Raw genomic sequence first — 17,907 nt, forward strand, 5'->3', positions numbered from 1 at the left:
ATATCCGCCTATGGTCACCGTGCACTCGTATGTGCTCGTCGGCTCCTACTTACTCATGTCGCTCAAGTCGGCCACCCGCCATGCCACCCATGCGTTCCACACCGTCTCGGCCAAGTGGCAGACGGTTGATGACGGCAAGAGTCTGCCTTTCGTCGGCCGCGCCACCCCGCACGACGCCGCAGCCGGCGTCTACCTGGGTGAATCATCTGCGGACAACCGATGGTGGTCTCGCGTTGGTCAGGAACAGCCAGCCCTACTAACTGCTTACCGCATCAAGCTCCTTCCTAGCAACCATGAGAAGGATGATCCTGCCATGAAGTTATCCGTCACCGGGATTCCAGTAAAATCATCCTCTGAGACGACGACGGCCGGTAATGGTAATGGTAATGGTGATGGTGATGGTAATGCTGGTGGTGTTGTCGTTAAGGGGATCTTCTGCTCTTCTCTGCATAATAACGGTGGGAGCTTCTGTTCGTTGAACTGGAGATCTCGCAAGCGCATTCGGTACTCTCGGGATTATGACCTCCTAGCTGATGAGATTTATTTGCCAAAGAAGGCTTACATAACCTTGAAAACCTATCAAATGATGAAGGAGGACAGCTCTCTATCTCTTCTTGTACAGCAGGAGGACAAGACAGCACACAAGAAGATTGCAATCCCTGAGCAACGTGGAGAGCAGGAATTCAAGATTCGCACTAAATCTGGAGGCTTCGTTTACCCAGATTATCTCACTGTTCTGTAATACTACATGCATGATATGAGCAAGTCCCTTTGTCACCTTCAGTAAATTTGTAGCACGTTGCCTGAGTACCTTCTTTATAATTAAAAAAAATTAATACCATCTCTTGAAAGGATTATATATGGAATTTTATCCCTCCTGCCATGCCCATGACATCATGCACCTTGTTGCACTGCTTGTAGCTTAGCTGCAAAAGTAAGTTTTCATCCTCCACCATACTGATCTGATACTTGTACGTCAACGGTCTAACAACTCTCTTGATGCATTGGTTTGGTCACTGTCTCCAGCCGCCTAGGGAGGGGTTTTGATCCTTGTGAAAGTGAGATAAAATGTCTGGCTTTGGGGGGCGTATGGTTCACAATCTGTTATCATCTTTAATTTGTGTGATATATATATATATATATATATATATATATATATATATATATATATATATATATAGTTAGGAATAAGCAACATGTATTCCCATGAGGCCATAGGCCGATATATATACATGTACAGGTGTGGAACATATGCAGAAAATCCCTTATACAACGGGATAAATACAAAGGGCTACATGACCTATATTATAACTCTAACACCCCCCCTCAAACTCATGGTGGAGGAACAACACTGAGTTTGGAGAGATAAAAGCCATGTTGTGCTCTAGTCTGGGCCTTCGTCAGGAAATCCGCCAACTGTAACTCGGAAGGCACATACTGAAGAGCAATAACCTGATCCTGCACAGCAGCGCGCACATAGAAAGCATCAACACCAATATGCTTGGTGAGCTCATGCTTCATAGGATCGCGCGCAATGCTAATAGCACCTGTACTGTCAGATAAGAGCAGAGTCGGTGTAGTGACAGAAACACCAAAATCCTGAAGTAACCACCGTAACCAAGTCACCTCTGCCGTCAAAAGAGCCATGGCTCGCAACTCAGCCTCAGCACTCGAACGGGAAACTGCAATCTGTTTCTTCGTCTTCCAGGCAATGAGAGAACCGCCAAGAAAAACACAGTAAGCAGAAAGTGAACGGCGATCAGAAGGATCACTAGCCCACGTAGCATCCGCATAGGCCTGAAGCTGTAAGGAACTGGAGCTAGGAAAGAACAGACGGTGAGAGATCGTGCCCCGAAGATATCGGAGAACACGAAGGAGATGACTATAGTGAACCGATGTGGGAGCAGAGACAAACTGACTCAGAATATGAACCGGATAAGAGATGTCCGGACGAGTGACAGCGAGATAAACAAGACTGCCAACAAGATGACGATAACGCGTCGGGTCAGGGAGAGGATCACCATCAGTAGCACGGAGGTGAACATTGAGCTCCATAGGAGTCTCAACAATGCGCTCGTCAGTAAGAGCAGCACGAGCAAGAAGATCCTGGATATACTTTTCCTGGGATATAAAAAAGCCATCAGAGGTAGAAGAGACTTCAATCCCAAGAAAGTAGCGAAGAGGTCCAAGATCAGACATAAGAAACTGCTCACTAAGACAGGCCTTTACAAAGGCAATATACTCAGGGTCATCCCCAGTGATGACCATATCATCAACATAGAGAAGAAGAAGAGTCCGGCCACGAGGAGAAAGGTGAATAAACAATGCTGGATCATGAGCGCTTGCTGAAAAACCAGCAGTAGTAACCACAGAGGCAAAACGCTCAAACCAGGCGCGAGGGGCTTGCTTAAGGCCATAGAGAGAGCGACGAAGACGACACACCATGCCATCAGGAACAGAATACCCAGGTGGTGGCTGCATGTACCCAGGCGGAATCCGGCGAGGACGGCGCCTGGGATCCGGCGGGGACGCGAGTGCGGCGGAGATCGGCAACAGAGGGCGCGAGTGCGGCACGGGGATCACGCGGTCCTGGCGATCCAGCGGTGAGCCGGCCTGGCGGTGACCTGCAGGGCGGGACGAGGAACAACTCGATCGGGCGAGAGAGGAGCAGGCAGCTGTGACGGGCGGAAGACCACGGGCACCGGTCGGAAGCCCGCAGAAGCCCACGAGCAGACGGGAGACAGGCGGACCACGAGCACCCGGCGCGTGTAGAGCGACGAGCAGGCGGGAGAGCGCTTCAGGCCGGGGCAGCGGATTGGAGCAGCGGCGGCCGTCACGACGGGATCGAGCACGAGTTGCGGCGTGCGAAAAGAAACCCTAGGGCTCTAATACCATGTTAGGAATAAGCAACATGTATTCCCATAAGGCCATAGGCCGATATATATACATGTACAGGTGTGGAACATATGCAGAAAACCCCTTATACAACGGGATAAATACAAAGGGCTACATGACCTATATTATAACTCTAACATATATATATATGTTCATATGTACAGTTCTAGTTAGTTTTGAGAATATTACTTTTGATTTGCCCATGATGCGAATTAAATCCAGAAAATTTGCTTTTGTTTTGGTTCAGACTGAATGCTCCCTCTTGATTGTAGTCGAAGATCCGCATCGGTAGTAATAAGTGCGAGAAACACAGAAGATCTGTTGGTTCAGAATTAACATTTCCAGAGTAGTTTCAGACTTGTCTCAGAGTTTCAGATTTGGAACAGTGTGCATGTATGGTTTGTCACTTGATTTGGAGCAGAGTTTCAGAGTTTGTTGCTATGCAATAAAGAAAGAAATATAGTGTTTGTTCAGCTTGTACAAATTTCATGCTGATGTGTCGTAAAGAAAGAAATATTGTGTGTGTTCATGGTACAGATTACATTTGCTTTAACAGTATGGTATTGATACGGATTTGTTGTCCTTTTTTAAGTTTATATATAGAGTAAGTGTTTGTAACAATATTGTGTGGTTTTTATAGAATGAGATGAGACAAGAGGTAGCTAACTTGATATTACATGCATGGTTTATTTCATTTTGTTTGAATGGATGGGTGCTCTCTCTGCATACTTGTTAGGAGAGAATCCATGCATGCATGCATGCATGTTTCAAAAGTCGGTCACACCACCTGGCTGGTCGGTCCATTATATATATTGCCAGAAATGTCACCCAGGATTTGTTACTAGTTAGTTGATGCACCATTCCTGAGAGAGACAAGAAGATCAAGTACTAGTGCTACATCTATCTAGCCTAGCCTAGCCTAGCCTAGGAGGGGAAGGAAAGGATCAGCCAGAGGCAAAGGCTCTTTTATTTATTTTTTGAAGGCGGAAAAGGCTCTAGATGAGGGAGAAACTAGTGGTACTGCAAGAAGAGGAGAGTTAAAAGAGGGGCAAGCAATGCAATGCTATGCTACAACCAATATTAATTCCAGTAGGTGGACTGGAAGCAGTGTTGCATGCTAGAGTGGTGCAAAATCTGCTGCAAGAGGTGGAGGGAGTGTTGGTGGAACAGTAATGGGAAGGGGTGCAAAATCTGCTGTAAGTTTCATCATTGGAGTTGGAAAAGGCGACAATTTCCGCAGCTAGATGCAAATCATGGGAAAGAATGTTCTTCTACTTTCCTGCTATAGAATGTTCTTCTGCTGCCTGGCCACTCAAGTTTCTTTCTTTCTTTCTTGTCAAGAGAATACTACTACAAGGGAAGGGAAAGCCAGCCCAATATTCACAAGCATTTCTTCTTTTTTTCACGGTATAAATATCAAGCCTGGCAGGTAGCCCAACCCGGCCAATGTCGTCAAGAAAATGTAGATTTTTTTGCTTATAAAGTATGCTACTTGGATGTAACATTAGACAGAATTAACTAGAGAAATTTATCATATCTATAACTTGTTGCATATCTCAGAAGCAAAAGATTTTGTAACATTTCACCTCAACATTAAACCCTGAAACAACTACCATCATCCAGATCAAACACACCAAGAAACAAGCCAAAAATATGCATGGCATCACAAACCACACAGGACAGGATTCATTCATTCATTCAAAATAACGACGACCATACTACCATAGCATTCCACCAACCAATTCCAATTCCAATTCCGAATCACAGCGGCTTTTTTGTTCGATTCAACGACGAACTAACAGCTCAACGGTTTCTCCCTTTTCCCTTCCCTTCTCTTCCATCAGGATCAGGCTAGGTAAGGTAGGTAGGGAACACGTACGACAACATAAGATATATAAGTAGAGAGCCTAACACAGCAGGCAGCATAACGATAATAATCTCATCAGGCAGACAGATCAAAATAATAGTAACTGGAGCCAGCCAGCCAGCCAACATCTTCCTCTCCTCTTCACTTGGCCTCGTGCTTGGCCTTGGAGTGCGAAGCTAGAGCACCCTCGCTGTTGAATGTCCTGCGCAAAATCAATCAAGAGAGATTCACCAAGTTAGCAACACTGGAATCCACAGTCATCTGTCAAAACAGAAATATATAGCACAGGAGAAGAACTTACTTGCTGCACGACTTGCACGCGACCGACCCTCCAGACTTGGGCGACTTGTCGCTGGTTGCTGGGGTCTTGCCTGCCTTCTTGGCCGGGTGAGGAGTCGCCACATGGACAGCTCCTGTTGGAATATTAGGCAAGTTCATGATTAATTCCAGTAAATAATTCATGACTAGAAGAGATACTAGCATGCAATAATCTAGCAAACTAGAAGAACAACAAGACATGCATAACAGCAGCAAACACGTAACAATAGCTGTAGAAACAGACATGAACAGAGGATGTTGGACGTACTGATCGTTAGCTATTATGGGTGCGACAGTGTTGATGACGATGTTGGTGACGATCTGCTGCTGATGGCGATGAATACGACGATGAGTAGCACCGCCCGACTTGGACGGAAGACGACCCGTGATGACGAATTTGAGCAGTCGCGCACAGCGCTTCCCAAAAACCTAATTCGTCCTCTCCCGGTGCAGGATCGCAAAGACGAACGGTTCCGGAGACCTGCTCTCCCACGCGCCGATGCACGCCGGCGTTTGGGATGGAGTAGACTACGATGGCGGCGCAAGTTGTGAGATGAGGCAAAACCCTAGGTGTTTTTCGGTGTGTCTCTGGCCGCAGCCGGTAGCTGTATATATATATATTAGGACCAGAGGCGGTATTGTGTCGCGGCCACAATCCCAAACCGACTCGGTTTCTAATTCGTATATTTAGAAATCAAAAACTTGTCTGCCAAGACATAAAAATAAAACGGCAAAAGGAAGCTGCGCTCCTACAAGGAGACGGACCGGATTTCGGCGGACCATTCACGCGCATGTCGCATGTACGCGCCGCCTCGCCACGGCCCGGCAAGGCGAGGCGAGGCGAGGCGAGCGAGTGCGCGCGTGTGGTTTTCCCTTTCTCTTCTCACACACCACTTAGAGTGGTGGAGAGAACCCACTATATAAAGAGGTCCAACTCTTCTTCAACTTCCGGGGTGGGACTAAACTTAGCACCACCACTTGCCATTTTACACATGGGCTTTGAGATTTCAGAAATTGCTATGGGCCTAGCCCATTAATTCTAACAATCCCCCACCAGATCTCAAATACCCATTTAGAGATTTGCCTTCTCTCACCACTTGTTTAATATACCAGTGTTTCAGCAGAGACTGTTAAGTTGAACTTCTGCCTAGAACTTTAAGCTACATCCATTCACAACTTGACAATGGACTATGCCTTGAATTGCTAGTTTTGTGTGAACAGGTTTCACTCAAAGTCTTAACCAGTACCTGACTGCCAGTAGGCTACCCCGCGGTTTGGAGCTTATACGTCATACTCCCTGGTCTCTTCGTGAGCTTACTAGAGATCACCCAAATCTCATAGACTGCGACGTTTACAGTCAGAACTCATATAGGTGTGTTCTTTCAAGACTGCTCTGTAGGACAGCATCTTTGCTAATTATAGCCAATAGAACCACATTAAGGCATGTTGCCAACCTGCCTTACAGATCTGAGCCTTACAGCTCTGAGAGTTTTGCATCTTCACTTGGAGACGATCATAAGTTATTACTCTCCTCAGTTAACCAATAGCTTGTTCTTCCCAGATCCTAATTCACGGGATCTCCGATCACAAAGGTTGGGTTACTACTATGGTGTAACATCTATGGGTCTCATACCCATCTCCCTCGATGCAATATCTATCACATTTCGTGATAGTCCCTTTGTAAAGGGATCTGCCAGGTTTTTGTCTGTTTGTATATACGTAACAGTTATTACTCCGGAGTTTCTCAACTTCCTGACAGACTTCAAACGTCTCTTCACGTGTCTTGATGACTTTGCATTATCTTTAGAATTGTTCACTTTAGCGATAACCGTTTGGTTATCACAATTCATAAGAATAGCCGGTACAGGTTTTTCAACAACTGGCAAGTCCATCAAGAGCTCACGCAGCCATTCTGCCTCAACAGTAGCTGTGTCCAAAGCAGTTAATTTTGCTTCCATAGTTGACCTTGTCAATATGGTTTGCTTGCAAGACCTCCATGACACCGCGCCACCACCATGAGTAAATACATACCCACTTGTTGCGTAAAGTACATCAACATCGGAGATCCAATTTGAATCACTATATCCTTCTAGCACAGCAGGATGCCCTGAATAAGTAATTCCGTAACTCATAGTACCTCTCAGATAGCGCAAGACCCTTTCTAGTGCATGCCAATGATCATCACCCGGGTTGGACATGAACCTACTCAGTTTGCTCACAGCAAAAGAGATATCTGGTCTTGTAGCGCTAGCTAGGTACATGAGTGAACCGACAATTTGAGAGTATCTTAATTGATCTCTCGTTTCTTTCTTGTTCTTTCTGAGTGTCACGCTGGGATCATAAGGTGTTGGAGAGGGCTTGCTATCCATAAAACCGAATCGGTTCAAGACCTTCTCAACATAGTGAGATTGCGTTAATGTAATCCCACTCTCATCCTTAATAAGTTTGATGTTTAGAATTACATCGGCTTCTCCCAGATCTTTCATGTCAAAACTTTTTGATAGAAAAGACTTGACCTCATTAATTGCATTAATGTTTGTACCAAAGATCAGTATGTCGTCCACATACAAACATAATATGACACTATTGCCCCCACCATGGCGATAGTAAACACACCTATCAGCCTCGTTAATGACAAATTCTGCAGAAGTCAGAGTTCTTTCAAACTTCTCATGCCATTGCTTAGGTGCCTGTTTCAGACCATACAAAGATTTTAACAACTTGCACACCTTTCTCTCTTCACCCTTTACCACAAACCCGTCAGGCTGATCCATATAGATCTCCTCTTCCAACTCTCCATTGAGAAAAGCTGTCTTTACATCCATTTGATGAATGATAGGACCATAAGAGGCAGCCAAGGAAAGTAACACTCGAATGGTGGTCATTCTAGCAACGGGTGAATAGGTGTCAAAGTAATCTTCGCCTTCTTTCTGAGTGTAGCCCTTGGCCACTAGCCGCGCCTTGTACTTATCAATAGTACCATCAGGCTTTAGTTTCTTTTTGAACACCCACTTACAGCCCACGGGTTTACAACCATATGGTCTATCAGTTAGTTCCCAAGTTCCATTAGAAAGAATTGAGTCCATCTCATTATGAACAGCTTCTTTCCAATCATCTACATCCGGAGATGCATATGCTTCTGCAATCGTCTTGGGTGTGTCGTCCACAAGGTATACAATGAAATCATCACCAAAGGATTTTGCAATCCTTTGTCTCTTGTTCCTTCTAGGAACTTCATTGTTATCCTTCTCAAGGACTTCCTCATGTGATTGTTCGAAATATTCATCAGTTGTACTAGATTTAGGAATTATCTCAGAAGAAAATCTAGCAATGCTATGCATATCTTTCATAGGAAATATGTTCTCAAAAAATGTTGCATCACGAGATTCCATTATAGTATCAACATGCATATCAGGTACTTCAGATTTTACCACTAAAAACCTATAAGCAATGCTCCGTTGAGCATACCCTAGAAAGACACAATCCACTGTCTTTGGTCCAAGTTTGTGTTTCTTAGGAATAGGAATATTGACCTTTGCCAAACATCCCCAAGTGCGCAAATAAGAAAGTGATGGTTTTCTCCCAACCCACTCCTCATAAGGGGTTTTCTCCATATTATTGTTGGGAACTCTATTCAGGACATGACATGAAGTCAATAGAGCCTCCCCCCACCATGCCTTAGATAAACCAGCAGTGTCTAATATGGCATTCACCAAGTCAGTCAATGTGCGGTTTTTCCTCTCGGCCACTCCATTTGATTGAGGTGAATAGGGAGGCGTCCTCTCATGAATAATACCATGTTCCTCACAAAATTCATCAAAAACTTTGGAAAATACTCTCCACCACGATCGGACCTAAGACGCTTGATCTTTCTCTCTAGTTGATTTTCAACTTCAGCTTTATAGATTTTAAAGTAGTCTAATGCTTCATCTTTAGTTTGCAACAAATAAACATAGCAAAATCTAGTCGCGTCATCAATCAAAGTCATGAAATATCTCTTTCCACCTTTTGTCAACACACCATTCATCTCACAAAGATCAGAATGGATGAGTTCTAGAGGTGCCAAGTTTCTCTCCTCGGCAGCCTTATGAGGCTTTCGAGGTTGCTTAGATTGCACACAACTATGGCACTTAGAACCTTTGGCAACTGTGAAGTTCGGAATTAAACTCATGCTGGATAGCCGAGACATTAAACCAAAATTAATATGACATAAACGAGAGTGCCAAATACTTGCATCATCATTAACACTAGCACAAATTTGGTTTATTGACTTATTGCAAAAATCTGAAAGAGAAAAGCGGAACAAGCCTCCGCACTCATAGCCTTTTCCTATAAATTGTCCAAATCTTGACACGATTACTTTATTGGACTCTAAAACTACCTTAAATCCATCTTGACATAGAAGGGAGCCGCTAACTAGATTCTTGTTCATAGTAGGGACATGCTGCACGTTCCTTAGTTGCACGATCTTTCCCGAAGTAAACTTCAGATCCACCGTGCCAATGCCACGAACAGAAGCATGTGACCCATTCCCCATTAGGACGGAAGAATCCCTTGCGACCTGATAAGAAGTAAACAGGGAGATGTCAGCACACACATGAACGTTAGCACCCGAATCAATCCACCACGAAGATGATTGAAATACTGAAAGCACAATAGGTAAATTACCATACCCATCAGTATTGCTAGCGGTCACCATGTTGACAGTCTTGGAGCTTGTTTTCCCTCTGCGGTCTGCACGTTCAGGGCATTCCTTGAAAAAGTGTCCAGGCTTCCCACAGGCGTAGCACTCTAGTTCAGCCTTGTTGAACTTCTTCTTGAAGGTAATAGTCTTGGTAGGCTTGTTGAAAACAGGTTTGTTCTTCCCTTTGTTCTTGTTCTGTGGGTACCTCTGCACCATGTTAGCAGTAGGCTGAACCTCACCTCCTTTTTCAGTAGTATCTTTAGCCCGAGCTTTTTCTTCAACATCAAGAGATGCAATCATATTTTCAACTGATATCTCCTGTCTCTTATGCTTCAGAGTTGTGGCGAAATTCCTCCATGAAGGAGGCAACTTTGCAATCATGCACCCAGCCACGAATTTGTCGGATAGAACATATTTAAGGAGTTCAAGTTCCTTCACAATGCACTGTATCTCATGAGCTTGTTCAACCACAGAACGGTTATTCACCATCTTGTAGTCATGAAAACTCTCCATGATGTACAGTTCACTGCCTGCATCTGTTGCACCGAATTTTGCATTCAGTGCATCCCACAGAATCTTTCCGTCATTTATGTGCATGTACACATCACACAGACGGTCAGCAAGAACACTCAGAATGCATCCCACAAACATAGTATCGGCTTCCTGGAATTTTCTCCGATCTTTGTCGGTCATTCCCTCTGGAGCACCAACACTAGCGTGGAAAACTTTCAGAGCAGTAAGCCAGAGCGTGGTCTTCACCTGCCACCTCTTAAAGTGCACACCGGTAAACTTATCCGGCCTCAGTGCATCAGCGAATCCAGCCATAGTTAACTCAGGAAATTGCCTATAATTAGGTTTTTGGATTGTTGGAATATTAGGCAAGTTCATGATTAATTCCAGTAAATAATTCATGACTAGAAGAGATACTAGCATGCAATAATCTAGCAAACTAGAAGAACAGCAAGACATGCATAACAGCAGCAAACACGTAACAATAGCTGTAGAAACAGACATGAACAGAGGATGTTGGACGTACTGATCGTTAGCTATTATGGGTGCGACAGTGTTGATGACGATGTTGGCGACGATCTGCTGCTGATGGCGATGAATACGACGATGAGTAGCACCGCCCGACTTGGACGGAAGACGACCCGTGATGACGAATTTGAGCAGCCGCGCACAGCGCTTCCCAAAAACCTAATTCGTCCTCTCCCGGTGCAGGATCGCAAAGACGAACGGTTCCGGAGACCTGCTCTCCCACGCGCCGATGCACGCCGGCGTTGGGGATGGAGTAGACTACGATGGCGGCGCAAGTTGTGAGATGAGGCAAAACCCTAGGTGTTTTTCGGTGTGTCTCTGGCCACAGCCGGTAGCTGTATATATATATTAGGACCAGAGGCGGTATTGTGTCGCGACCACAATCCCAAACCGACTCGGTTTCTAATTCGTATACTTAGAAATCAAAAACTTGTCTGCCAAGACATAAAAATAAAACGGCAAAAGGAAGCTGCGCTCCTGCAAGGAGACGGACCGGATTTCGGCGGACCATTCACGCGCATGTCGCATGTACGCCTCGCCTCGCCACGGCCCGGCCAGGCAAGGCGAGCGAGCGCGCGTGTGGTTTTCCCTTTCTCTTCTCACACACCACTTAGAGTGGTGGAGAGAACCCACTATATAAAAAGGTCCAACTCTTCTTCAACTTCCGGGGTGGGACTAAACTTAGCACCACCACTTGCCATTTTACACATGGGCTTTGAGATTTCAGAAATTGCTATGGGCCTAGCCCATTAATTCTAACAATCCCCCACCAGATCTCAAATACCCATTTAGAGATTTGCCTTCTCTCACCACTTGTTTAATATACCAGTGTTTCAGCAGAGACTGTTAAGTTGAACTTCTGCCTAGAACTTTAAGCTACATCCATTCACAACTTGACAATGACACTATCGGGACTCGGGGCAAGCCATAATACAAAAATAGCATCAGTTCTATGTGACACAAAATAAAATGATTTATTTCTCCTATAAGTGGCGTGCCCTTCCATCTTTCTCGCGTTTGATTTGCCTTGTCTCTCTTCTTGTACCTTACGTATCTAGGGCTGTGGATTGTTGCTAGTCGTATTTTTGATGCCTTCTTCTTGTAGATTTAGATTTAGTGGCTGCTTCTGCTTTGTGCTTTGACTAGTTCCCCATGGATGTCCGTCTGCTTGCGTCATTTATAGGAGATTCCCCTGTAAGGTTTTAGGTGTTCTCGTTTTGTTATGCTCTTGCTCTTTTTTCTAGCTTTGCTGACATGTTGGTCATCTGATTGTGGGTTAGGGTTTCTGATTTCCGCTGTTTAAGATTTTGTATTTGATTCGTCTGGCTCGCGCTGTGTATCTCTACTTCTACCATTTCTAGTGTCAGGGTTTGTGATTTTGTTGTACATGTGCACGTATGGTTTGTTGGTTGCTTGTTGGTGGTATTTCTAGGTTTGGGATTCATCTGGCTGTTCCTTTGCCTGTGCATGTGAGTTCTACCATCCCACTACTAGTATGATGTACTTGAAATGCATCTGTTCATGTTAATTGTCATGTCATTCAACTTCAGTGGAATTTAACTCTGATTTACACTGTGATATAGGACAGGATTCTTATGTAATATTGCTTAAAATTGCACTGTAATTTACCAACCCTAGATTTGCATTGTAATATACTCCAGATTTTCATTGTGTTTTATATGCTTATTAATAACTGTAATTGTTGCATCGTTACACTGTGCTATATCACAGTTTTACACTGTAATTCGCATGGTTCAGGACTGTAATTGTTGTAGGCTTTTAGTATTTTTCAGATAGACTACTTTCTATGCTTCATCACTGTAATATACCCCATATTTTCACTGTAATTTATATGCTTCAGAACTGTAATTGTTGTAGGTATTTGTCATATAGATTACAGTGGATTTACACCTGAATTGTGGTAGGGCTTACACTGTAGTTTACCACAGTTTTACACTGTATTTTGTATGGTTCAACACTGTAATTGTTGTAAGTATTTGTCAAATAGATTACAATGGATTTTACCTTTGAATTGAGGGCTTACACTGTGATTTACCACAGAATTACACTATAATTTGAATGCTTCAGCACTATAATTGTTGTAGGGCATACAGAGTATTTGTTAGATAGGTCAGTGGGTTTACCTCTGATATTACATTATAGTTGGCATGCTTTTAGGACTGTAATTCATCTAGTTTCTTGCTTTTTATTTTCTTCTTCTCGTATGCTAGTGTGTCTCTGTTGCAGTAGTATTGAGTGAGGTCCGGTTTTAGGTTGACGATGGTTTTGGTAGATAGCGTTGCATTAGCTGTTCATGTGTACTCTTTACTGAAGTGTATGGAGCTTCGTTCTATTATTTCACTTCTATTCTTTTTTCCTCCTTCGTGTATTCTATTTATAGGTTTAGTTAATGGGTAGGCTACGAAAAGTCTCCCATCAGGACGTTCCGTTAGTATCATCTCTTGAGAGTACAGATTCTGTGGGTGAGAACCTTTTGTGCCTAACGACTTTGCGAACGATGGTTCTTATCCTATGTCTACGGTAGTTATTTCTTATCCTATACGCACGAGTAGAAATTGAAATATTCCTGGTCTTCTTCCTTTGTTTTTAACTTTATGTATTTTTGTTGTCAATAGTTGGGGTATTCCCAGTGTATCCTCGGAACTAACACTGTAAATTATAGTGGAGTGGCTCTGAAGTTTCATTGTAATTTAGTGGATTTTAACAACATAACTTCATCACTGCAAATCCCTTCATAATTTCATTCTAATTCCCTGTGTATTTTATCTATATTTTTCGAGGGTATTACACTGTAAGCACTTTCACTGTAATTCTTGGGTATTACAGTTTAATCCATGGGTACCTGCTGTGTAATTCCTTTGTATATATACTGTATTTTGTAGAGGTTTTACGATGTAATTCTTGGTCACTTGCACTGTAATTACAAGCATTGGGTTCTTGCAGTGTAATTATTGGTATTTTACACTGTAATTTGTAATTTTGTAAGGGTTTAACACTGTAATTCCTGGTCACTTACACTGTAATTTAGTGCAATTTATAGTGTGCAATTCCTTGTGTGCTTGAAATGTAATTACTGTGTATGTACTATGTAATTTATAGGAGGTTTTACACTGTAAATCTTGGTCACTTTCAGTGTGATCTCTAGGGGTTTTCACTATAATTCTAGAGCAGTTTCACTGTAATTCTTAGGTGTTTACAGTGTAAGTGACCAAGTTTTGTAAGTGTAAATCCCTGGGTATTTGCAGTGTCATTTCATGTGTAGGGAACTTACACTGTAATTCTTGGTCTCTTACACTATAATTCTTGGTAATTTACTGTGAAAGTTAACCAGTTTTTGCAAACACTGGGTACTTGTAGTGTCATTTCCTTAGAGTGTGAAGGCTCTGATTATTTTCTGTGTACTATTTGCAACCTTGTTTTTGTATGAAACTTTAGACCTGAATTTTTGTCAATTTCTGAATGTTTCTGGTTTATAGTGTGATTTCCATGCTTTTTTGCCGCTCTAATTCTTGATTCTAGACTTCAAAGTTTCTGTAATTTGAAAGTTTCACAACTGCAAGGGTTCACACATTCCAGATTTCTTGTTGTTTCTTATTTTTGTGTCTAGTTTTCGGATGCATTTCGATTTCCCATGAAAGAGTTGATGAGGGTGAAGGGGTTGAAGAAATTTTTTGAGGGGGTGAAGGGGTTGAAGATCTGGTGTAGGAGTAGAAGTGTTCCTGAACTGGGATCATCTTTTGTGTGATTTTCCTGGGATCTACCCCAATGTTTGGCTGTCGTTCTTTTTGCTCCTACACCCCACCCCAATCTGATTTGCCCCTGTTGTTTCTTCTTCTTCCCACCCTTCTTCCATGGCCGTCGCTATAAAGAAAGTTGTTTCTTTTACAGGAAGGATATCCCACCATGGCCCAAGTCAGACTAGTTTCCAGCCTTGCTGATGTTGACGCTGCGCTTCAAGGTCTACAGATCACTCAGATGAATCAAGCTGGTCAGGTTCAATTTCAGTTGCATGAGGAAGCCCCCCTCGAAGAAGCAGCAAAGATCGGTGAGAGGACCCGTCCAGGAAGGCATGGATTCATACTTGTGAATCCAGAGTTGTTGGAGTGCAAGACTAAGACCAAGGGGGTATTAGAGAGGTCCTTCAAAAACATGCTTGCCGCAACCCTGCAGCGGACTGATAAAGAGATGCTGGAAGTTGACGCAAGCATCTCAGTATTGAAGGTCCTTGTGCTCAAGAATGATGATGAGATGGATCAGCTGGGACCTCACGGACCTCCACTTAACGAAAGAAACCGGGGAGTACAGCAAGTCATCTATCCACATCCTCCCGTACGTTCTCTTTCTTTTGGGATAAACATCACTTTAAACCAGTTTTGTTGACTACATCTTATGAAATTCGCTTGCCTACATGTTTGCTCGTTCCCATGTTATAAGCCATCACATCTGCATCTGCTATGTTTGCTTAGTATTACGTTTTTCTCATTATCAGTTCCCAGAAGATCCTAGCTTTGAGCATGGAACAGCCCCACAGAGAGTCCCATATCAAGCTGCTTATGGTACACAACAAGAGAGGGATGAGGCAGCTGCTCGTGACAGGTGTGCCCAGAGGGCCCTCTGGCATGCCAAACTCTGTATTTTGGAGATGAGGCAGTCCATCTTGAAGGACAAGAGGTCTGAGATGATGTCAAAGATGACGGCGGTATTCAATAGGATTATGGAGGAACCATCTCACTTAGGGGTTGGTTACGCGGACAATGAATTTCCTCCACTGGCGTAGGTAAGTCATCTTTGGTACAAGTTTTAGATATGTTTATAGATTAAATTGTACTCCAGACGCTGATTGCTTGTGTTTAAACACTCCTTCCTAAGTTCCACGAGTTATTGCTTGTGTTTAGTGTTGTAAGCTAATTTGTTGTACAATATACACATCCATGCTGCATACCTTGCTTGTACTGATGATATATCTTTTGTAGGAACTTACTCTTTGAAGCAACATCGCTTGCCATTTGACCTTTTGTTGGAGTTGTGCTACCCTAAGTCCAAGATTTGTCGAACAACCCCATGTCAACAATGCAAGCTTAATTACCTATTTATTTATCTACTCCTTTTGGTTGTAATGCTTAAAATGTTACTCTCTAGTATTATTACAAACCGAGCATGTAATGGACTATGGTGTTGCACTGCCGAGTAGGCTGACCTGACCTGTAGGTTGCAGCTGAGACTTTAAATTCCTGGTACTGTATGCGACCTTGTGAATTGTGACTTGATAACCGGCAATGTTGGATTTAACTGTTAGGTTATTTTTGTGATATCTTCAATTTGAGATGTGCTTTTTTATTCTGTTTTTAATGCATAGACATGCTTTAGTAGTTGTTAATGATCTCAAGTTTCTATGCTTTATAAACTATGCAAGCAAACATGACATTTCAGACAACTTTCTCAAGTTTGCAGTTCCTTTCTCATCTCCTTGAGGGATTCAGTTTCAATAGTTGCAATTTGAAAATGATTTCTTCGAGATCAAATACTCTTCTGACAGCTTCTCCACGTCACATGGTTGGTTTTTTTTTCACGAGACCGGCCGATAAGGATGGCAATGGATCGGGTTCGGCCTGGGTTGAACAATATCAAATCCATATCCAAATCCATGAAGACATTATGTGCCCGTCCATGAAAAAATCAATGGGCGAAAAACAATGTCCATGTCCAAACCCGATGGTATCCATCGGGTATGGATATCCATCGGGTACTCTCAACACGTATACAAATATAAAACATTGCACAAGTGCACACGATTCACATAAGATCTCAAATTTTCACAAAACAACATAGCTCAAGTGCACAACATCAAATCATGTTTTAGATTCTAACAAGATGACATAAAAAAGTGCACATCATCAAATAATCTCTCAAATTCTCACATCACCAAATAATCTCTCAGATTCACAAGTGCATATCATAGCAATAGCACAACATATTTTTTAGATAATAGGCTAGTGCCCGACCTTTGATTGAGGCTCTCAGATTCAAGATTCAAGTATAGACCAATAACAGTTGCAACTAAATTAAAGAAAAGAGGTATCAGCACCTTGAAACAACATCCACAAAACATCAAGGGAGACGCAAGGTTCAGAAACTAGCCGGTTCACTGAGCCAGCAAGAAACTTATTACATCGCACCTCATGCGAGACAAGGTGACACAACGCCCAGAGACTAAAGACCAGAGCACCACGCAGACTGGAGCAATAACGCTACATCATTTCTCAGTCTTAGTTTCTCACAAAATGGCATCACACAACATCAAGTAACCACAGGTACAACCATGCATCATCTTCCATCCTTCACCTCAGTGTTCTAGGAATAATCTTTCATTCTTCACCTCAATGTTCTAGGCATCATCTTCTAGGCTTCGGTTATGATGGAATCAGACTCGCCCTTGAAGTGAACATAACAAAAGAACAGCTATTAAAATCATGGAAATAAACAGAACAAACATTGCAAGTTTGCAACATTTAGAAGTGGAATTTCATGAGTGGAATATGTTACCATAGTTTCTTCTTCATCATCAAGAACACTTTGAAATTCCGCAAATAGAGTGGAGTTGCTATCCCCTAATGCCAATATTTAGATGTTGGGCTACCAGCTGAGTTAACATTTCCAGGGCTAACCACAACAGGGCCTTGTGCTCCATCATGAGAAGCTACTGATTTATACAAGCAAAAAAACACCGTCTTCAGTTTCAATTAAAGTTAGACAAGGTACATAATATCGATACTGTACAGTTTCAGTCAAAAAGATAAACTGTACAGATTTGAAAATATTGTGATCTGTAAGTTGTAGTGAATGGTAACTAGCAACCTACATTATTTTTTCTATCTTTATTCTTTTAGCGAATAAGGTAGACCTGCCAAAATTACATGTCAGATTGAAATTCACTTATGTGGCAATACCTAATTACTAATTAACTTGCATATATACAAACCACGGATCATCCCATGTAACAAAAACGAAGTGTGACTCAATTAGTAACCTGTGAAAATTAATACTGATATTCAAGAGTACTTTGCAGAAATTGGTACTGTAAAGT

The 17,907-nt window shown here is 42.7% G+C and overlaps 1 protein-coding gene across 1 annotated transcript; it reads left to right on the forward strand.

Annotated features, from left to right (window-relative positions):
* Positions 1-14,726: 14,726 nt before the first annotated feature.
* Positions 14,727-15,600, forward strand: LOC109784843 (uncharacterized). Its single transcript, XM_020343448.1, has 2 exons — positions 14,727-15,152; positions 15,313-15,600. The coding sequence occupies exons 1-2, from the start codon at positions 14,727-14,729 to the stop codon at positions 15,598-15,600; spliced, it is 714 nt and encodes a 237-aa protein (XP_020199037.1).
* The last annotated feature ends 2,307 nt before the right edge of the window (positions 15,601-17,907 follow it).

Source organism: Aegilops tauschii, chromosome 1 (assembly GCF_002575655.3).
Source record: "Aegilops tauschii subsp. strangulata cultivar AL8/78 chromosome 1, Aet v6.0, whole genome shotgun sequence".
NCBI lineage: Eukaryota > Viridiplantae > Streptophyta > Magnoliopsida > Poales > Poaceae > Aegilops > Aegilops tauschii.